At 39.7% G+C, this 24171-nt stretch overlaps 1 protein-coding gene across 1 annotated transcript in view; it reads left to right on the top strand.

Annotated features, from left to right (window-relative positions):
* The window catches only part of adamts16 (ADAM metallopeptidase with thrombospondin type 1 motif, 16), a 65140-nt gene that overhangs the window by 12235 nt on the left and 28734 nt on the right, over positions 1-24171 (top strand). Inside the window, exons 4-11 of the mRNA XM_042490638.2 lie at positions 3852-4236; positions 9211-9413; positions 12484-12567; positions 13460-13619; positions 15606-15711; positions 16644-16781; positions 20424-20577; positions 24008-24103. Coding sequence (XP_042346572.2) covers positions 3852-4236; positions 9211-9413; positions 12484-12567; positions 13460-13619; positions 15606-15711; positions 16644-16781; positions 20424-20577; positions 24008-24103 — 1326 coding nt within the window. The remainder of the gene's footprint in view (positions 1-3851; positions 4237-9210; positions 9414-12483; positions 12568-13459; positions 13620-15605; positions 15712-16643; positions 16782-20423; positions 20578-24007; positions 24104-24171) is intronic.

Raw genomic sequence — 24171 nt, 5'->3', positions numbered from 1 at the left:
GCAGTTTCTATAACAACTCTGAACTAAACAGTACAGTCCACAGGCTGCAGGTGTAAGTCCTGTGATTGTCTCTTTCCATCATGGATTTCCTTTTCTTTATCGGTCCCATCTCCTTTTACTGCCTTTGGAACGAGCTGACTAAAAATAAACCCTCATGAAAAAAACATTTTGTTTCACATCCTCTAAAAGCTTCAACCATATCATTAGAAACCTTACTGTTACAGAAGAATTTCATTGCTGAAAGGGAAGATCTTTTCATAAAACTGGGCTGTCTATAGCCTTCAGTGGAAAGATGCAAATGCTTTTGAAATTTGAGCTTTTTAACTAGAAAAAATAGAAGCACAGGGCTATGATATTCGCTTTTGCTCAAGAGCTAGGAAGCCTACAACTACCAGAATGCACAGTCTTGCAATGGACCAATAAACGCTCCCGCCGGTGGGTGATGTCATGCAAGCTTGGTGGTTTGGTTTTTCCACAACAACAATAAAACAATATGGCAGCCAGCTGTGAATACAGTTAAACTAAAATATGTTCCTGACACACAACATTTTATGCAGGAAATAGACAATACAGAAACAGAATCTTGGTTCATTTTTTATCAGCACTGCTTAGTTTTACCATTTGATCATCCTTCATTTTTACAAAGAAGGAAACAGTACGTCTTGTTCACAAATTCTAGTAATGCAGCCCACCAGAATAATGGATGTATTAAGAGACCTGGATACAGCAGTCATGGGAAGGCTGTTCACTCCTGTGAAAGTTGTTTAGTGGCACATGGAGTAGAAATCTCTATTTAAGTGGTATGAAATTAACCAGATGATCAGTGCTGCCTCAGTATCATTGGGCCCATAAAGCAAGCACACTAGAGACTTCTGCCAGCAGAGCTGGGTACTTTTGGTTAGCGCTCTGCTAACTCTAATAGAGATAAAATAATTTAATCTTGCAGCTCTTCTAGACTTCTAGACTCAAGATATGCGGATACCCTATCCAGAATCCTGATTGGGAAATTAGCCGGGTTTGTGACCCTAAAAAAATGTATCTGCGTATTTACAGACATCTCTTTTCCAATGTAAGTCAATAGGAGAAAGTCTGTTTGGGACCCAATGGTATCACATGATGAAGCTGGAAGTTGTAATACCACTATCTGACCACTACAAAAATTGGCTTCACGGCCCAGCTAACTTCCTGGGTGTCTGACCCAAATATGTTTCTGAAGATCTTAAAGGCTCCAGTAAGATGGAGGTAATTTACCATAGTTCAGTTATACGTACAGTACTTCCTACGTTCTATCCTGCACTATCCCTTTAACTATCACATGGCACCCATTTAGCTGCTTTGGCTGCACACTAATGCCCCAATGCTCAACCACCCACCCAGAGAGAATAAGTACTTAGCATGTGAGATTTTCAAGGCTGACAGCAGCGAAGTTCAGGTCAGAGGCCTCACTATGACTTGGAACTAAATTATGACAATTGCCTGTGATTACACAGTGCCGGGGCGGGTGCCATGCAGATGACAGGATCATGCACAGGTTGTCACATGCGATTGTAACCAATGATGCTGGCTGAAGCTCCCGGCAAGGATTATTTCTTGACCGCTGGCAAGCAAGCTACAGTAGAAGGTGGTAATGCATTAGCAAGCCTCTCACTGTCTCTCTTTTTTTCTCAATAATTGATCCCAAACCCTTGTGTATATCAGGATCAGTTGTTTCATAGAATTGGTTGCAACACAGTCATGAGGGAAACCACAGCTGTGCTTTGGGTTTTTTTTAAAAACAGAATAGAAATAACAGTGCTGGTGAGCTGCTGATGTAGCAAAACACGCATACTGTCTTGAGGACTTCACTATACAGCTTTTGTCTTGTTTTTTTAAGGGGCTTTCAAAGATTGTAATCATCTCAGTAAGTACTAGGCCAAAAAGTGTGTTTCCGGCTGTAAATACATCTGCAAATATATTTCTGTGTCAGTGTTTCTGGTTATCATTTGTCTGGCAAATACCAGTTTCTGTACAGTGGGAAATGATTATTATCTGACTCAGAAACACCTGTAAACAACGACGACTCTGCACTGGCTTGTGGTAAGGGCATAAAAGTTAACAATGGGATTTAAGCAAGTGTTCCCCACATGGTAGCTTATGTTGACAATAAACTGCTGTAATCCTTCAGGAGTCTTACAGATGCATGCATTCTTTTGAAAATGTCCTTATTTTCTCTTTGCTGTGAGATTATGCAAAGTTTCACCATTAATATTTTATAGCAGTTGAGAGACTAAGCCAATTTGGCTCCTGTCAAATCAATAATATATCATATTTATTAGATAAATGCATGACAGCTTTCTTTTACCACAGTACGCGATGAAAGCTGCAAACTCTACAGCCATTGTGGTCACAGCTTACACATCTGTGCTGGCATGTATTCACAGAGTTCATCATTTTCAACTTCAGTGCTTAATACAGTCACAGCATTTTCCAGGGACTCTGTTCCACTGGTTTCCTGATCTGTGGTTGAAAGGCTGGCAGAGGCAGAGGCCCGGGGTAGTAAGTGATGATGAAATGGGGAAAATCAGTTGCGGAGACCATTATAGCAAACCCATCACATATAGAGGTCTGCTTCTGCAAGACTGACTGATTGCAACAGGAGACACTCCCACTTGAGCTCAGGCAGGTATAAAAAATCTATATACATTAACACAGGCAAAACATTCAGTTGGACATGTATAATCTCTGTCCTCCCAGCTTCCAATATCACCTTTTTAAGGCCCAAATACACACATCCACCTTGTACTGTGCTGAAACTGTCATACACACACACCACTCACCCTGGGCCAACCACAGCCTCACAACTGCCACTGTGTCAGCCTGTCTCTGTCAGCCAAGGACCTCACACTCCACTCACAGTGTAAGAAAAAAAATCAATTAAACGTATTTTAGGGAAACTTCTATTTCTGCCAAGAACAGTTACAGTCCAAACAGTCCGTGCCAGTTGACTGTCAACACAGATGTGGTGCGTGTTTGGAGAGACTGAGAGAGACAAAGAGAGAGGCTGAGAGCAAGAGCAAGTAACCTCCAAGTGTCTGAATCGACTGTGTTGATAGAAGTTTATTGAGAACGGAATATGAAAACTGGAAATGTCTCTTTGGGAAAGAGACAGACAGGCAGACTGACTTAGGTAGAGAGAAAGAGACAGAGAAAGGTCAACTGTGCTAGACGTTTAAAAATTTATGATGGGCTTTCCCATAACTTACCCCTTAAATCAGAAGCATAAGACACTTAAGTGGGGCCCTCCATAACATCATTTTCAAAGAGTGAGAAGTATCCATAACATTTGAATTTTAAAAAAAGGATTTGATTTGATAAATATTATATTCAGATCATACTTTAAGGGGCTATATTTCTAATACTTGTGTATATTAAAGTAAAGGATGCCACTTCCTTTCATCCTCACATCAGCACTTTTCTTTGAAACTCTTTCTTTCGGATGGAGTCTTATTTAGATTTTGCTGAGATAACGTCTGACCCCGAACAGCAAAACAGATGTTGAACATTAAGAAACACTGCCAGTAAATGAGCCTCACAAAAGTTTGGGGGGTCAGGTTCGCAGTGACCCATGAGCCAAATCTTGACTAATTGCTGACAGAGACAGTTTGGGAAGCTAAACGAAGAACTGGAAAAGGGTATTATTTTTTTCCTTTGTATTTTGGCAGCTATTTAGGTCATGTTTAAATATTGTCGCTGAACAAGTAGATAAAAAAAAACTGAAGTCAAACATTATAATTTTATTTATTTTTTATCTATAATGGGCCCATTATAGAGTCATTACTGTAAGCTAATAGGACTTTCTGTTTTACCTCTAGTCAGGTTTGATCAGAACACAGGATGGGGACTACTTCCTGAGACCCGTGTCCCGCAGCCTTGCCCAAAGAGAGAACTTTACAGCGCCCTCCAGTCACCAGCCGCACATCCTCTACAAGAGCGAGCAGAGGGATCATGACCCCCGGGAGCTTCAGAAGAGATCCCCAGATTCATTTCATCACACATCATTCAGACACTTTGTCACCAAGAGATCCGCAAACTCACACACCAACCCCACCTATAAGACAGTTAATGAAGACAGCAACGGTCAAGGTGACCAGATGGAGCACCGTGACATGGGCCATCACCGCAGCAGCCATCGACACAACATTGACTACAGACATGGGGAGAGGCAGAGGCAACACTTCTGCGGGAGACGGAAGAAATGTATGTAAGGGCAATTTCGCATTCTAATTCACATGTATTGTTAATGTAAAATTCACTGTCATATACCACAGCTTCATGTTGACATGCATTAACCCTTTGAAACCTATAAATTGATTTGATTTCTTTCAAGAACATATAAAAGACGGCAACAATCAACTTAACAAGCAATGGCCCCCAAAATTTTTCAAGAAATTCATACAAGTTCCAAGAAAATCTCTCCAAAAATGAGAAAAAACATAAAAAACAAAAACAAAGTGTTAAATCATATATACATATATTTTTATAACATAATTATTTAATTAATTATTAAATATAGAATTAGAATAAATATCTATGTGTAGTTCTCTTAACATTTTTTTATTTTATTTTTTACTATTTATAATAATTTTCTCTCTCTTTTCTCAGGTCATTTTTCTTATCAACTTTTACTAATTTCTTGCAATTTGCAGGACATCTCTTGCCAAGTTGCTCATTGTAATTTTTCCATGTTTTCATGAGAAATCAAGCTGATTTGCTTAGATTTCAAGGGTTTAAATCAAAGGTGTCTGAACGCTACACAAGAAAAATGATGCTGATTCCGGTTTCAAAGGGTTAGACATTCCTGCAGCCACTTTTCATGCATATATTGAGTAAACAGGAGGACATAGTGTAAGTAACAGTTTTCTTTTAGCTTTGCGTTTACATTCTGCAAATCAAAGCAGGCACTTAGGAGATGGAGATAAATAAAAAAAAAAACCATTGCATGAACCTTTCCTGCACTGATGTCTTTAAATGTTTCAACAACTCAATAACACTTTATAATGAGGTTAATCTTACCTATATACTTCCACCTAAGGGATATTTGCTTTTCAATTTTTTCCTTTTACTTTAACGCATAACATTAGATTATGTGACATATTTTGTTCTTAAAATGTCATGTAGTCATTTTTGCCCTTTCCCATTCTTCAAATAAAATGGTTAACATTTGACACCAAAATAAGATTGTTCCCACCAAGACATACTTCTCATATTGCACATTTTACACACTGTCATAATATTCTTAAATGTCCAGATATAACTTAATTAGTGGTTTGAACTCTAAAAAGTTAAGGCTTATTTTGAAGAATAACTGCTTAGTGACTTTGAAAATAGAAAAAAAAGGTTGACATATGATAATAATTCTATTTGTTGATGTCACCTGGTAGCTGTGTTAACAGTCAGTCTCTCAGGGCTGTGGTTGGTTAGTGTAAGGGGAACACGGAGACACCACTATAACTATGTTCCCATGTTAACGTTATTGGAAAATTCTCAGGTACTTACAGCACTAATGTGTTAAGGACAACAGACGGTGTAACATTTGCAAAAAATACATTAGAAGTCACACATCATGTTCTAATGTATGATGTTAGCACATCATTAGCTCCTGTTGTGTTAAAGAGAGAGAACAAGATATGTGTGTTTTTTTTTTTACTGATTTAACAAGGGGGTGGATTATAAATCCAGGAATGTAGCTGCTCAGAGCTGACGGCATTCTTGACTCATTAGTTTTAACTGAGAATATTTTGTTACCTGTGAACATAATCGCAAATCAACATGTTTGGCAAATTTCCCTGAAAAATGATCCTGCGAGCGGAAAGCCTTCAGAGGAGGTTTTGATTTGTATTTCACGTGATGACAAATGTTTCCTTTGAGGAAAATGAACTTAATCTATATTGACAGTTTTGGTGACATTAGTGACATGACTGGTTAAAGGTTAAGGGAAGTGTTTTATATTCCCTGTGACAAATGTTTGCTTTCAAGAAATTACCACAAGATCAGTTAACATGGCTGGTGTCACAGGGGTCATCGGAAAGGGAGCGGGCAGGGATTGGACTGGTACCACCACCATTACCCTGCAGAACCCCAGCTGTCTGTCTGTCCCCTGTGAAAACATACTGATGTTTACATTCACATGAGATGACATCACTGAACACCTGTGCCATGTTTTAGTCACACAGGCACTTTGGTCGCTCACCTGCAGTCCGCCTATATAAGCAAACTTTCTAGCCTTTATAGTTTACCACAGCCGGGCAGTGATAGGTGAAGGGTTCTGATAACCTGGAAACATGAAAGTGAAGATCTGAGGTGATAATGTCACAAGCTGAATTAGTCGAAGGCTGTGCTTTGCTCTGACTTGTGTGTACTATTGACCTCATGTTTAGAAGTGAGAAAAGATGTTAGACGTGTTTCCCAAAGACGACCTAGCTTCAAAAGGAGAGTTAAAAAATAGGGCAGAGTTGGACATTTGATGTCAAGATTAAGTGTGTGTTTGTGTTAAGTGTGAGTCACATGTTCACTTAACAAAGCGCTGATAAGTTCTCACAGTAAGCTTGAATTGTGAATTCACTTATGTCCTCATTTTTACAGCGTCCCTTTAGAGAAAAAAAAATTATCTTATCTATGGAATGCTGACATAATTTTGGGCACCATTCAAAATTGCCTTTATTAACAAGGTTTGCAAGGGGATTAAAACAGAGATAGGTTAGGCCTAATACATGAGATGCACTTATTGTTCATAATGAATCAAGAAATGTCCTTCGTCCATCATTATATAGCATTGTGTTATGTCTATAAAATTACTCAGAGAACGCTTTTATGACTGCACTGACAGCAAAATGGATTTGCTTTTAGTAATGTCATAGTAATGTCGGTGTAAATGTCAATGTCAGGGAACAGTTGCATGTGAGAAATTTTGACTTGCTGTAGCTGCTGCTAATGTACAAGCTCATACTATAGTTTCACACTTTATTTAAGCATAGCACTGAGAGTGCCAGGGTCAACAACAGAAAAAAAGCTCAGTTTGCAGTTAATGCATGACATCAGGTCATGAAAGTAAGAGTATAGTTAATCATCCAAAATGGTTGTCAGCTACTTGCCAGAATGGCTGGTTAACACTTGCAGGCAAAGTTGGCCATGTGGCTATAAGTCAATTTCAAATATTGCACTAACATATAATTTGTGGCAAGGAAGGGTTGTATATTTGTAATGGACGTCATAGCTGCTAATTACTTGCTATTAAATGCACTATTGATTTTTCTTTCATCAAACACTTACAAACCCACTTTACTGTAGGCTGCAACAGTTTGATCCTCATTATATTGACTCTCAGACCCGTTTGTTGACAGCTTTGAATTGGGGGGCAGTGAGAGACATTTGTGGGTAATATAAGTTATTCTTTGAGGACTGTGCTATGACATAGGCATCTCCTATTTTTATCCAGAGCTAATGGGCATTGTTTTTTAGGATTTGAAGATATTTAAGGCTTAGATGTGACCTCGGTAGGGAGTCCAGGGGGATCCTCCTCCAGAATTTTTTTTGATAAACATGTTCTGATTCACACGTTTTTAATGCACTCTGGCACCTTATTTACATTCAAATTACAAATCTTAATCATTAAAAAGTTTAAGTGTGTTCCTCAAAATAGTGTCAAAACATGGGGTACAAAACTGCTTTCATTAAACATGCATTGACAAGAGCTGTATTTATGTTAACAGCGTTGGAATGTAACTGAGCAATCTACTCAAGTACTGTACCTAAGTACAATTTTAAGGTTCTTGTATTTGAGTATATTTTATGCTGGTTTGTAGGCTACTTCTACTAAGGCACGGATAAAAAATGTAGAGGCCCCTGGGCACAAAATCTTGGAGCCCAACTTGTCCACTACACACACACACACACACACACACACACACACACACACACTGTACTGTGATGTTACTATTACAGGTTTTTGCATGGACTCGAATCTGTTGGAAACACCTGTAGTTTATACAGGACTTACACACAAAAAAAATGTGATCATAGGCTGCACCCTGTGATCACAACATGAATGACAACACCTGTAGATATCATCTGTCATACAGGATTTACACAAGGTATTTGCAGCAATTAATTACTGCTGCTGCGATCCATGGACAGCTGGCACACAGTCTGTATTCAGGCGCGTTTCGTAAAAACAGAACAGTAACTATTTCTGTGCATGTTCAGTATTAACTCCATAACCAGCTGCTGCATGTTGGATGTTCAGTAAAACACAGGGCACACAGTTTTAAGAGCGGTGCGCCACAGACAGTGCGCACTCCGTTTGTGCATTTTGATGTCCAACATCATGATCACCAGGTCAGTTCAGCACTATCACCTGACTGTTTTATCTCAGCTATATTCTTTGTTTCCTTTTGTGCTGCATAGCGCAACTAAGCTAAGTAGACAGAGAGCTGCCTCCACCCCACTGAGTGTAACTAAACACAGGAGTTGTGCGCGTGCGTGCCAAGACGCAGAGCATGGATGTATTGACGCAGAGACTGAAACATTAACTAGATAAATAACATAAGCATATTTAGTTTACTCTATAAAAAACATGGTCTAGACCTATTCTATATGAAAAGATGACTTCTTTGTGATTTGGCGCCACAGAAAGGCCTATGGTGGGGCTAAATATTAAATTAAAACTGTCAAGACTAAAATAAATACGAAAAGGATAAATTGTGGGGTTGTTAAACTCCTTGCCTACCTGCCATTGCGTCTTCGCCATCTGCTTCAGTGTCGGGCTGGTCCTCCATATAAGTATCAGGCGGAAAAAAATACGTCCTTCTCGTCGCCTTTTGGATCTTTTCCAGAGAGGCGAGTGGTTGAAAAAAGCAGAAATTGAGGAAATGTTTTTTTTTCCGTATTTTGAGCTCCCTGTTTTCCTTTTCTCTCTTCGCCTTCCCCTTTGCCACTCCACTGGTCCGCCATTTTTTAAAAATCCCTTTCCTTAATGAATGACTCTACGTTTGGTTTTGGCGCTTTCCAGTTCTCGCTGTCACATGACTCATCCTCATCATCACAGGCACAGTAACAAAGCAGTCATAAAACTTTTGTTATTATCATATAAAGTAACTGCGTTTAAATTCAAAACAGTTAATTGGTTAATTAACTACTTGTCCCCCTTTTTTTTCTTAATCTGGTTTCATTCAGACATGCCCAAACCTCCAGGAGAAGATGTCTTTATCCTTCCAGATGAGTTCAAGTTCATTCCGAGGAACAAACGAGCAGTGCTAATGAAAAGCCACGGCAACCAGAAGCTCAATGTGGAGATGCTGGTGGTGGTGGACAGGAAGATGATGGACAACCACGGCCATGAGAACATTACCACATATGTTCTTACTGTGCTAAACATGGTGAGTGAAATCTAAGTACAGTTTAAAGGAAAGGAGCTTGTTACTGCTAATTAGCAACTGTTAGCATGCTAACATGCTAGACAACGATGGTGAACATGGTAAACGTTGCACCTGCTAAACAACAGCATGTTTACATTGTTATTGTGAGCATGTTGATGTTAGCATTGACTTCAAAAGGCTCCAGAGCGTAGCTAGCATTGCTAATTCTCTGTCTTATTTTTTATGAATAACAAATGCGATGTAGGATATGTTTTTCTCATAGACTGTATTAAAAAAAATGGATGTAGCCACTGTGGCGTCACCCCTTTGTTTGTGGACTCCTGTTTTGAAGCCCTGCATTTGGCATATTTGCCATCTCCATCTTGTTTTTGGTGTCAAAAGTAACCATATTTGGACGAGAAGGCGGAGAGATAACTCTTATGCAAGCTGCTAACTTAGCATGGTGCATTTACAGCTATAACCTTCATAATACTGATGCTAATGCTAACTTTGCAAGCCAAAACAGATTTTAAACCATAGCAAAATGTATTGGCAAAAACCTAATATCCATCTCCTTAAATTGTCTTTTAGTACAAACAAACACTGGACAAAGCTTTTTTGTGAGCAAAATCTTACAATTAACTTTCATTAACTGAAAACGCACTGAGCCACAGCTATAGCTTTGCTCTGTGAATCTGGCTTCACGCCATGGTTAAGGGGTAAATTAGCTATATAGACAGAAACCATTGTAAACATTTTTATTCCTGCTGTAAAGTTGGGGATTTTAACATGGGTGTTTGGGGAGTGGCTCGCTCTTGGAGCCAGCCTCAAGTGGCCATTTGAGCAGATGGCACTTCCACATTGGCTTGTTTTTCAGCAACAGTGGTTGCTGATTTTTTTCCTTCTGCCTTTGCCATGTCTTTCAGCTTTTTGCAAGGAAGGAGCGTTTTGCAATGCATCAGAATATAAAGAAATAATTTTAAATGGATTAAACAACAGCACTATAAAGCCTATTAGTTCGCAGTGGCTTATTTCCTTTCATCACAGGAAGTTTTGGCATCTATTGGCACTTGCCAAACTTTAGCCTGACTTCACAATTGTCATTATGAAGCATGTAAAGGAAAAACATCAGTATAAATTGATTTGAAAGCCATTTAAATACATATCAATGTGATGTTTGTCATAGTTTAGGATTTAGTGACTTGAAACGCCTGTCTTCCATTCTCACTTATCAGAAAGAGCACATCTGAAAACACGAAAGTGATACCTGGGTGAGATCATCGCCACAACACTCAGTGTCCCCCGTCCCTCTCAGCTGATCTGCAAGCAAATTCCGTCACGCTCGTTTTGCTACTTAATGACTGACTGACAAATCCAAAGATAATCCATCTATTTTGAAAACATAGATCCCTCTAGTAGAAACCAAGTTGGAGCAGTCACAGCCCGCCTCAGAGGAGTCACCTAAATAGAGTATGGAGTTTCACAGAAAACATCCAACCCCCTACCCCACCTGCCAGCTCTCATGGGTCTTAAAAAGGTTATTTAATATTTGTTAAAAGTAAAATCTGATATGCCGCCTCAGCATTTGCGTAGATTTATGTTTTCTTCGCGGCAGAGTGGAAAGACTCCATAAGTGTTAATTACCAATTTTAGAAAAACACACTGTACATTATGTACCTCAAAACACTGAAGCTCTATGGAAACTGGGTATTGTTTCTTCTATGAGGCAATGAAAGCACAGTGATTCCCTGTATCTTTTGAATTTTGCAAATCTGGAGCTCTGTCAAACACTGGTGTTCCAGGAGATCATAGTTGAAGTAAGTTGCTTTGAATGCCTCTCTGACCTCTGAATTCTGCTCGAATTTGGTAACAAACCATAGCCATGTGTCTTCTCATGAGTCAGTGCAGAGACAGACCAAACATCAGGAACATAAGGAACGAATGAGGGTGATCCTGGAGGGGGAAAAAAAAAGGCTTAGTGAGTGGCACCTCAGGTATTCACAGGACCCGAGAGAAAGACAGAGCGAACAAGACCAAAAGATCAGGAGTTCACTTTATCTGTGTGATATCCGTGTGAGTACACAAGGCTGAATTGAAAACAGCAGTTGTGGCTGTCAGACCTCACAGATACCATCAAAAGGGGTTTGTGTGTTCTTTTTATGGGAACATTAAGGTGTGTTTTCTTATACACTTGACGCAGACCTCTCTATTGTATTAGTCTACGTGGAGCAAGAATTTGTTGATCACAGATGCGAATTAGCACACCACGAGTGGTGTTGTCACATTATGTACGTAATGTAAAGTTACTTAGATAAGGTTTAGGCGTGTAAAGTTGTAGGTTAGATTTTGCAAAAGAAGCATAGTGATTAAGTACCTTAAAAGACCCCAAATTTCACTTGGTTTCATACTGGATGTGAACACCAATCTCCTGGGGAATAGTCCTGTGTATGTTTGAAAGTTTCACTCTTTATACTTCTCAACTTGTTACACCCGTCAGCTCATTGGTTGCATGATTGTAGCCTTTATGATCACATGGGTTATACATAAATTTCTGTCGACTAACTTTTCGTAGGTATATGGTCGAACAGTGCATGAGAAAAGCCAGCAATATTAAGACTTAATGTAGTGCTAGTTAGCTGGACCCATGGATGAAAATATTCAAAAAATTCCATTGTGTAGTCCAGTACTCTTTAAATAAGTACTTTATTCTGAAATTGAATATTTTAATAACTGATCTTGCATGTCTGAAGACAAAATAACACTTTAAATGTCACTTTTCTGACCTAATCCAGCCACCCAGGCCATATGTTCTCAAGTCGTGTCCCCTCACTTCCCTCACTCAAGACAAAATTAGGTTTTACCGGCAACATTGCCTGTGTTTGGGAAGAATCTTTGACTGTCTTGTTGCCAAAACTGACAAATCTTTAACTGTGTTTTAAGGTTTATTTTGAAAGAGTGTTACCATGATAACAAGGTGCAAACAGTGTCATTGTGACCAGACTTGGGTGAGGTGATTGTAGATAAATGACAGCATTTAAGTAAACAATTGTGTCAATAGTTATGCAGTAATGTTTCTTCTTGTGTCCTCTAGGTCTCCAGCCTCTTCAAAGACGGTACAATAGGGGGGAACATCAACATAGTGATAGTTGGTCTCGTGCTTCTAGATGAAGAGCAGGTGAGCATCTCAAAATCTGTAAGCATTGTCAGGTGAAAAACTTAATGTGTCAGAAAATCCAGCCTCTCATTCAGCAAACACTGTAATTGATGTTTGCATTAAAAGTTAAGGTTTAGAAATTTCTCTTATAAAGGACTTTGTGCTCGCATGCTTAAAGGGGCTTTAAGAACACCAATAACTGTGTGTTTTCTTCTGTTTTCTCTATGTAACATGGAGCTTCAAACACCAAAGGGAATGCAAAACAACAGATCATTTGTTTGTTTATTTGTTTGTATGCCTGAAGGACCAGACCTCTTAGGTCTCTCAGAGATTCGCTCGGGGTCGTCTTAACCGCCAAGGGCTTTTACAGTGGTTAATTATAGGGTGTACGTTTCCTTGGATCTTTGCCAGATTTAGGAGGGAAATTCTCGTGGAGTGCGGGAGATGGTGGGACAGCTTGAGTACAAGAGAATATAAGAGGGGAGAGGAACAGAGGCAGAGGGAAACAGGTGGGGCACTGTCAGAGAAAAAGAGTTAAGCAGACCGAGGAGAACGGATTCTGGTTTCCATCCACCTGTGATGTTAATAGATCTCAATCTTCCTTAAGAGGCAATTATCAGCAAGAGGAATGCCAAAAATGGCAAAAATGTCCCAGACGTTTGTCTTCCTAGCAGCAACACTTATTTGATCAGTACCCCCTGCTGCATTTTCATTTTGCCTTGAACGTACATAGGTCTCAAGAGCTAATTGATAGTAAAAACCAGACATCAGTGTTTGTCGAAGCAGAGGGAAGGGGGAAGGTAATGTTAGTTAATTGACTGACATTTTTCTCAGTTAAACACATAACACTTTGTGCTCACAACTTCTTTCTATAAAGACAATATTGTCCCCTGTTATCTGCTTTATCTCACAGGATGGCTTGGTGATCAACCACCATGCAGACCACACACTGAACAGCTTCTGCCACTGGCAATCCACTCTGGGAAGCAGAGAAGGTCGGCACCACGACCACGCCATCCTCCTCACAGGACTCGACATCTGCTCTTGGAAGAATGAACCCTGTGACACACTGGGTAACATTTAGAAGTGTTGTTTTCCTTTTTTTTAAAGATTATCTTTTGGGGCTTTTATGCCTTTAATGGATAGGAAAGCTTTTAGTGTGAAAGAGGGAGGGAGAGAGGGGGCGACATGCAGCAAAGGGCTGAGGCCAGAATCGAACCCGCAGCCACTATGAACACAACCTCTGTACATGGGGCGCCTGCTCTAGCCACTGAGCCACCGGACGCCCCAGAAGTGTTTTTTCCAGTTATAAATAGCCTGAAACTTTTATTTGGGACCATAAACATGCAAGAAACTGCAAGGACCAGAGGAAAAACTGATCTAAATTTTCAAATTATGAAGTAAGAGTGTTTTATACAAATGCCACATGTCACTATTTTTTTGTTTGTTTCGAGCTCTTGATAAAAAAAATGTCATTCTCTCGTTGTCTGAGCTTCTCTGGGAAGGTGTCTCTGTCTTTTGTCACATTGCGGTTTAGCGTCACATCAGCCAAACCAGATGTTAAAAAAATTGCAGCTTTTAGATCTTTTTAACCCCTGAGTATCACACACTGGATATGTGGGAAAAATATGTTTGACAGCGGATTAAAAGAAAAAAAATTTTTTACATCAGCGTTATAAGCATTTTCAGAAAAACGATTCTGAAACATATTCAGGGCTGCAGTATTGCATATGCAACATCAGAGAAATATGAGATATAAGTTCATAAAATGGAACATGCATACATGGTTTCACTTAAATCACAGAACATTGAAAACGTGCTCTTTAGCTATAATCTGTGTAGGACAAACACTGTAAAAATACAGTCATCGTGAGTGCAAACCATCTACCAAACTAACAACAGCTTGTTTGTGGTAATGACCATGCAAACACGTTGTTTTCTTCCGCACTGTGAGAAAAAACTTCCATTTGTGTCCCAGAAAAGTGCAGTCTCCTTCACACTCACACACATACTAGAAAACACAGACTCCCCTCAAACCCTAGGCTTAAATTTTGACTTCAAAGTGTTGAGGCTAGCATTAGCCCTAATCGTTTCTATGAAAGCCCAGTTCAAAGGTGTGTGTGTGTGTGTGTGTGTGTGTGTGTGTGTGTCTGTGTGTGTGTGCGCGTGTGCATGCGTGTGTGCAGTAAAGAACGTCTGACCATTTCCCAAAGGTACAAGTTAAAATGACCATTTGCGCTACCAGTCAGTATGTAACACAGTTTATTTGCATTACAGTTACAGCCCTATCTCTCAGTGTTTTCCTCCATATTTCAAAACCAGTATATAATATGATCTACCTCTTTCCTGACACAAAAAAGTAACTAAATGGCAGTTCTCACAGTCAATCTGCCTGCTTGTGTTAAATACCATTACTCACATTATAAGATGTGTACATAAGAACATTACTTTAGGGCTTTTGCACTCTATGGTGAATGACTTAGAGCTGTAAAATAACAAAACACAAGGCTAAATTCTCCCTGAGACACCGAGACAAAAACATTAAGGGAGGCCCCCATGGGTATTATCCTTTTTGATTCAGAGCCAGGGGTGCTGTGTGTGTGTTCATGTGTGTGTGTGTGGGAGAGACAGAAGGAGAATCGACAGAGAAAGGCATAAAGGGAGCCGTATAGTAAAAGGGGGTTTAATAGAGAATGAGCGATATGAGAAAGAAGTGACGATAGAGAAAGAATGTTTTAAAACGATGTGAAATATAGCAGCGGATCTAGGAATGTTTCCACTGAGTCCCATATTTTAACATGTGGAGGGGTTTTAACCCAGTTATAGGGTGTCTGATGTGTCTTTTGCATGCAGTCCACAACTAGCCCAGACTTCTTTTGGTTCCCAGTTGAAGTATCTTCTTGGTTTTGCCCTGCTAATGCATTGCAAAATTGGAAGGTCAAAATTTTTGTTGGGTAGGAGTAAATTCAGCTTGAGAGTGGTTATTGTTATCATCAATTACAGTTTATAGTGGAACTGACTGTGTTACCACTGATGAAAAATTGCATTACTCCTTGCAGGTTTTGCTCCAATTAGTGGGATGTGCAGCAAGTACCGAAGCTGTACCATTAATGAAGACACAGGGCTGGGGCTGGCATTCACCATCGCCCATGAATCTGGACACAAGTAAGGTTTTCCATCTCTCTCATAATCGCATGATTTTAAGTGTTAAGGAGTTAAGGCTTTGACCATGAACTCAAGAATCTAGCCAGAAACCTTTTTTGAATGGCATTCCCTCTCTCTCCCTTTATTCTCTGTCATCTCTGTACTGTCAGAAACCTATTTAAGCCACGAAATGCCCTTAAAAATATTTAAAAGTCTAGTCTTTCAGTCTAGAGATAACAAAAAACAATAACGGTAGAATTATTATCATATCATGCCTAACTTTAGTAGATCATAACATAGGGTAAGGATTTAATCTACATATGATATGGTTCAAAATTTGACAAAACTATGGATTTCATTATTAGAGCCACGACAAATGCCCTTTAGTATGTGATTTTGTTGATCACTTGTGGATTCCACCAGCTGGTAAAGAGGAGTGACAAATCAGCGGTCACTGACGGTATGAAAAAGATAGAAGTCAAAAAACAGGTTTTGCAAATATTCTGAATCACTTCAACCATCATAGGTCATTAAGCATACGGTCATAAATCTGAACAAAAAATGTTAGGCTGATGGCTCCAGTAGTATGTGAAATTAACTGCAGACAGACAAAACAACAGATACACACACACACACACACACACACACACACGACTAAACACATGAGAGCTGGTGGAGATAATAAACCAGTGGCATAACTAATGCTGTGTTCTTTTAATGCACATTTGACAAATATGGACCACAAAGATTGTGTTCAACCATTATTTTTTCTCCATATGCAAAAATTCCCTTAGTAATGCAGTGTTGTGGTTTCTGCTTGCTCGCCCTTGCTACAGTTACATTTACATGGTGCAGCCACCTGAGAGATTAAATAACATGAATCCTTTACTGTGGAGTATTGTCAGCATAACTTGTTCACAGAAAAAAAAATGTATTCCTTTTTTACTCCCCAGTTTTGGAATGGTCCATGATGGTGAAGGAAACGTTTGTAAGAAGTCAGAAGGCAACATCATGTCTCCCACATTAGCCGGTCACAATGGCATATTCTCTTGGTCCGCCTGCAGCCGCCAGTACCTCAGCCGCTTCCTCAAGTGAGCACATTTCTATTACTGTGATGCTTTTGTTGTGGTTCTAAGAAAATGCAAAATTATTGATTTAAGAAGCACTTATTGTTAGTAATGATTTTTATGGGAATAACTGCTTGAAGAGTCTCATTAAGTTTTCACAGCAAAAGAGCTACATCACATCCATATGGCACATTGATGAGTAATGAGCAAGTCCTCATGCGATCTTTTGTTAAGAGCTCATGCAACAAAAGCATAAAGCACTGTATCAGTTTATAAAACAGAATTATTAAAGCATGAGTCCCCCTGGCAATAGCCACTTTTAGCATGCATTGTGTTTATATTATTCAACATGTGTTACTGATAGATGAAGATGTGTTGAAGGAAAAACAGATATATCAATTTCAAACACTGCCCTGACCCAAAGAGTGCCAAGTGAAAAGCTTCACTTATGTTATAACTATTATGGGACTTAAAAGCAAGGACAAGCAGGTCTATAGTATGTATGTGTGCGAGAGGCTGAAACATAGAGCTGACATAGCAGCTAAGTGATATGTGGTGCTTCTATTCTCCTGTAAGTGTTATTTTACATGCAGCATACTGTATGTTTCATGTGTCAAGCAACATGTGTGTGAAAGTGTGCAAGAGAGAAAGTCATGTGTGTCTGTGCAATAGCAGCATTTTCATGCATACAGCCTGCTCATCCAGGCGAGCAAAAAGAAGCATCACAGACATAGCGTCCATGCGTCTGGCCGTGTTTCTATGTGTCTGTGCATGCGTGTGTGCTTGAAACCAGATAGCTCAGAGCCAGTGCCTGCCACTAAATTTACCAGTGTGTTAACTGAACTGTCAGGTCTCCCCTCAGAGTGGTGGAGACAGACAGTGTATTTCCTCGCTGAGTTATTAGAGCTTGGGTGACCTCACCCTTGTTAGGGCTGTCAGCCTTATATTAAACTCCAATCACCCCCTGAGGCCACGTGGAGGGGATCTCTGCACCGCTGAAACAACCAGGGGTCGTCTTCCTGTGTGATGACTGAATGATAAAAATGCTGAAATGCTGTACGTCTTCCTAATTGCAATCAACAGAATGTTATGATATTTAAATGTTTTTGGCTAAATATGTCTCACCGAGTTAACTGAGGCTCCTACATGTCTCTACCTTCATCTGCTATGGAAGGCGAGTGTTGTTTCAGCCAACAGAATTTACATCACACTCACTCTAAATCCGCCTCTCCTCAGTCCGCTGTGACAGAGAGGTCTGTGCCAGTGCTGTATGTGTAGTCAGATGTTTTATCTGAGCTCTTTGTCATGCCTGAAATGCTTCAAAACTTTCATGGCAGGGGAAGCAAATCCCCTTTAGAGCCACTTGAAGTTGTTTTTGTTTGTATGAGCACTGGTGAGAGACATCAGAAAGTCAGCAATACATGAAAGTTACAAGATTCTCTTGGGGTCACATTCTTTTTCCCAGAGTCAGACATGCCCCAAAAGACACAGTGTGGCCCATCGGTCAACACATAGTCAACATCAAGGAAATATCTCTGTGTCTCTTGGTGACACTCTTGTCTGGTGACGTTTTGGGAAATATACTTAATCGCTTTCTTGACAAGAGTTAGAAAGGAAGATCGGTTTCAACATTTTCAAGCTCTAAGACAAATCTTAAGAAATTGTAGTCTCAAGTACTTTCTAATCATTTATAGACAACAATTAGGCCTGACAATTGACAGCAGTCTGTCAAACTGTCTCCGAAATTAAGCCGAAAACTGACAATCATCCAGGCAAAGCTCCTGGACCTGCTCATAGTATTCCCTGGGATTTCTCCTCTTTGCAAGAGTCTCACATACTGACATGGATATGTCTCTTTCCATGTGATCAACATACTATTTCGGAACAGCATCTCATCCTCAATCACAACTGGTGCTCTTTGCTGAGCCATTTTTTGTAAGTTGTTTTAAGGTATAGATCTGTGAATTTCATTTACAGACAAATAGAAGTTAATCTACAAACATGAAATGACAAAAAGAAATTGATTCTGCCAAATGACTCTGTCTGAGTACGTAGCTGGTCCCAACATGTAATTAGCTTAGCTTTGCATGAAAACTGGAAACCTGAAGAAACAGCTAGCCTGGCAATGTACAAAGATAGCAAACATCTCGCCTCTGAACAAAATCCACACAAAAATGTAAAAACAATAATTTGCCATTTTATGGGGGTGTTACCTGCCAGACTAGTTTTTGGCCTGAACTAGTAATTTTCTGGCAATTAGCCAGATAGTTTAACACCTCCATTTTTGTACAGGTTAATTAAACAATAAAGCAGTTTAATCAGTGTTGTTGCTGATTTTTGCTACCTTTGGACAGGGGCAGGATAGCTGGCAGCATTTTATGATGAAGTCAATCAGCTGCTTTCAGGAGTGAATCCACATGTGATCACCGTTCTTCTTGCCAGTCTTGACATTGGTACAACACATAATTTTGTTATCTTTGTGTTTGATGTACAAACAAACCATGGTAAATTTAAAAAGTCTGACAATTTTTTATCCGGAAGATAGTCAGAAGTGAGTCAGAAGATCTGCAGGGAATCCCAGAAAAGAATGGAAGCTTTTTTTTAATTTTAATTTTTATTTTTATCCTTTTTTTTTTATCTCCGTCTCGTGGCACACTGTGTTTACAGATTACATTTTGGAAAAACATTTTGTCCTGAGCCTCTAGTAGTGCCATCAGTGAATATGTGACGCTCCTTACTGTCCTGTCATCTTGTAAATTAGCTACATAGGGCTTGTAATTTAATGTGTGAGTGACTGCTTGCCCTACATGTGCTCCTGCTGATATGCGTACACTGTAAATGTAATGTATTTTTGAGGAACCTTATTATGTGAATAATGTCGGATATCAGAATATTGCACTTGCAGAACAGACATTGTTCTTGGACACACAGGACCTATAAAGCAATAGACGATCTCTCTCTCTGTCTCTCTCTCTCTCTCTCTCTCACACATACACACACACACACACACTCTGCTAAAGCAATCATGACCATTCACTAGCACAATGAAACTTTCCAACATATTTTGCCTTTTCATGCTCTCCCCACCATATTTTTGTATTATATCCTCCCTGGCTGCAGTGTATAAGCTGTAAAACATCTCTGTATGGTAACCAGTGATATCAGTTAACATTGGAAACCCCCTGCTGGTGTTAGGATATGAGCGATATGGGCAAGGATTTTTTTTATGTCTGTCATAATTGAGTCTGTGATGCATTAAAACCATTACTCCCAGGGTTTGAGTTTGGCAATTTGTTATGTTACTGTGGCAACACTTTACGGTACTCTCCAAAGTGGGAAACAATGGAGTATCATGCCCGATGATCCCTATCGTTGAATTTCTATGTGCACAGCATGGAGCCTTGATATCAGCTACCTAACATTTATAATGTACTGAATCACATGTCTGTTTGACTGTTTATGTTTGCTGCTGACTGTACATCGGAAGTTGTTAAGAGATGATTCATTCTTCTTTCTTTTACTTATTCCCTGTTTTTTCTTTTCCTGTCCTCCGCTGACCTGTTGATCTCCACTTTTCCCCCTGCTCCTCTCTTTTCTCCTTATCTTTCCTTTTCTTTACCTACTTTTCCATTACGTTTGCTTTTATTCTCCTCTTCTCTCCTCTAGTTCAGCCCAGGCTCTGTGCTTATCAGATGAACCCAGAGCAGTCAAGGAGTATCGTTACCCTGAGAAGCTGCCTGGCGAGCTGTACGATGCAGACACACAGTGTAAATGGCAATTTGGGGAGAAGGCCAAACTCTGCACCCTCGACTTCAAGAAGGTAAAATTGATTTTGACTCAATTATGTCATTTCATGCAATTTTTTTAAAAAAAAAAATTGTTAAAAAGCCCATGCCATGCTGTAATTCTCTCTGGGGTTTCCTCAGCACACACACTCAAACTTGAGTGCTTAATTAGTTTAAAACAATGTGGTGGCAATTGTTCCTTAGGAAAAAACTGAAAAAGAAATTGAGAGCAGGATGGGGGGAATGAGGTAAAGGAAAGAAGAAAGAATAAAGGAAAGAGGAAGGAAAAGAGTAACTGATCAGGGTTGCGTTCTCTCATGTCCATACACACGCACACACACACACTCACACATACACAAATGCATGCATACTGCACTCTCACACACATACAAAATAAACAGTGAGAGTTATAATTCTGCCCATGTAATACTCACTGGGATAGATGACTAAATATACACTGGAATGTTGCCAATGGGAACCTCTCCTTGATGCTCTCCATACTCTCCCATTGTCCCATTTCTGCTGATGTTGCTGTTTGAGATACCCGGTCTGAATCCAGATAGGGTTTGGATTACTTAGGTGTTAAATGGCACTGTAAAGACAGGTCAGAATATTGGGAGATCTTAATGGGTCCAAGCATGGCTCTCCATCTGATCCTCACCTGAGGATGCTCCTGCCCTTAAGAAGAAAAATGAGTCAATAGATATTGACACACTGTGTGAGAACATGTTGTTGAATGGTCAAAAACTGCTATGTCTTTTCCCAAACAATTTTTCTTGACCTCAATTGAAAATGTCATGGGATCAAGGAAAGATGTGAAGAAGAATTCATTAGGGAAAGACATCAGCGGTGCTAAATAAATCTGACTGCACTTACAGTAAGCTACCTAATTATGCAACAGTGGATGTTATCGAAGTGCATTTGCTGTGGTGAAGTTACAATGTTCCAAAGACAGACTACTAAAAGCTCATCTTAGATACTTCACCCTGTGTTCTTACCATGTATTTTCATGAGGGCTAATAAATGTGGACAACCTAGTGAAAAATTCACTTGATTACCAAGGTTGGAAGTAATTATTAAAACACTACCAATCGCATAAGTAAAATAAAAAAGTAATCATATTGATGGTTGCTCACCCTCACCTTCCTGTCCATTCATATGTATCTACATGAATCACATTTAGTGTGATTGTTTGAAAATAGTTTGTAAATGTATGCAAAATAGGCAAAGGGTAGTCCAGTGTATCCTATGCTAAAGGAGCTAAGAAAGGAAACATAGATGCACCTTTCCTTGGCATTCAGAGAATTTGACCAGCTCTTATCGTGGTTGCCTCTTACTCGCGGGCCATTTCTCTCAGGTAGGAATCTTCTTGAGCAAAAAAAGACTATTTGACTGCAGCCTTGGACTCTGTCAGCAAACTCATTGACTCCATAATAAATTGGCCACCATGTTTACCTCCAGGCAGAAATCTTTAACTGTCAGACTACAGCATTTAGCCAGCTAGCTAGAAGACTCTACATAACTGGTGCGATATTGCACAGTGTCCTGAAATACAAAAATACAGCATATCACATAAGTAATTAACACCATGGTATACATTTTTTCTGCTGTGTGCAGCTCTTATGGCCATTGTATTACCATTAATTGGGATCAAGTGGACCCATGTGCCAACTAGAGATTTACTGTGTTTATTTATCGTTTTTTGGCAGTGGTTTAATCAGCGTTGTTCCTGTAGCACCTAAAGCAACACTGAGGTCAACTTTTTGTGGATAATGTCTTTCTTGTCCCCTGATTATGCACTAGAGACTGCGAAGGGAAAACTTGTTCCACAGTATATTTTTTTATGCACTGTATCCTCGTCATGTGCTTCTTAAAAGCATCAGCACTTGACATGAGATGCAGATTTAATGCTTCTTAATAAAAACAGTGAATTATGGTTAAAATTGTTTATATCTTTTCCTGAATGGATTGGAGCATGGGACAGGACTGCCAAGAATACCATTTTTTTCTTTCCTCCTCTTCAAGATCACTTTCGAGGTTTTCTGCCTTATTGAAGGGCATGGTGGAAAAGATTTTGGGAAAGAGGCTGTAAAATGCCACAGAGATTATTAGCTGCATTTGAAACCATGAAATCAGCTCATGGTGTCCTACTTAGCCTGCTCATCAAAACACTGAAACATCCAGGCCTTATTTCAGCTATAAGATATTTGAGAATTATTCCCTCATGGTTTTGTTTTTGGTCTTGCACTGTCTTTGCTCGTGCACCTGGTAGCAGCAAGGTGCACAGGACCCAAAACTCCCCAAGCAGCACTCATGCTCACTGTCATTCCAGACACTTGTTGCTCATAAAAAACACTACAAGTATCGTCCTCAGTGGTGCAATTCATGGTGTAATGAGCTCATATTTCATGACACTTTTGGCAGGTGTTGTCAAGATAAGGTACCGCTGGAGGAGCCAAATGATACTCTCCGTGGTGCGTGCGGTTAGATAGAGCTGGGTCACCCTAGCAAAAAGCAAAATGATACGTATGGGTGTTTTTCCCTTTTTCTTTCTTAAACTCAGTTTCTGTCTCACTCTGTCCATCATCTCGCTCTGTCTTTTCCTTCCATCACTCACTTACTTTTTCCTCAGTCTCACTCACGCCATTTTTACTACTACAAAAGGCTGAGCAAGCAAAACAGCTGGACAAATAGGCCTTGGGATGAAGTCCATGGTGGCTTTTGGCAGCAACAAGCTGAGGCTGAGGTGCCTGTCAACATCTGCACTGAGTTGTCAAAATCTGATATAGTCATTCATATAGTAATAGAGTGGACATGTTAAAGAGTAGCAGGCCATGTTTCTCAGGCAATGTGAGCAGGGAAACTACCCGGCGCTCCCATCGGAATCTCTCAGATCACTGCTGAGAAACACAGCCATGACATCATGTATGTTTGTTAAGTCAATTGTGCTCTGTTAATGCACGTAATTGCATAGCATAATGTCTTTGTATTAATGTTTATATTCTGTGGCCCATATGCACTATTTGTTAGGCAAAGAAAATGTATTAAAATACTGATTGCAGCTTTTTTTTTCTTCATTTCATTGTTTTGTCATTCTGCTGCACAAACAATTGATATGGTTGTTTTATTCTCACTGATGCATTCCCTCTGGGATCATGCTTTTTTTCGCAAATGTTGTTATCCTAGCTACTGAAGCATAAATATTTTGGAGATACAAGGTTGCTGCACACTGATATCCTGCCAGAAGATCATTATTCAGACAATTTCAATGTCAGCAGGTTTCCATCAACATGTTTTAATAGCTCTCTAGTGGCAAAATCACAATGTGTTGGTAATTTATGGTCCTTCCCATTGCTAGCGTTGTTTACAGCTGTTCTGAGAAGGATACTGATTGACCCACTTCTGAAATTCTATGTTAGCATTGATGTGTAACTTATTCTTTGCATTTCTCCCATGTTGTTCCAGGACATCTGCAAGGCTCTGTGGTGCCACCGTGTTGGGAGGAAGTGTGAGACCAAGTTCATGCCAGCTGCTGAAGGCTCTGCCTGCGGACCTGATATGGTGACTTAACACGTGCATTTGTGTGTGTGTGTGTGTGTGTGTGTGTGTGTGTGTGTGTGTGTTTGTAC

The sequence above is a fragment of the Plectropomus leopardus genome, chromosome 11 (assembly GCF_026936395.1).
Source record: "Plectropomus leopardus strain MGB_pleo_1.0 chromosome 11, ASM2693639v1, whole genome shotgun sequence".
Taxonomy (NCBI): Eukaryota; Metazoa; Chordata; class Actinopteri; order Perciformes; family Serranidae; genus Plectropomus; species Plectropomus leopardus.
This window is presented reverse-complemented; position numbering and strand designations above follow the sequence as displayed.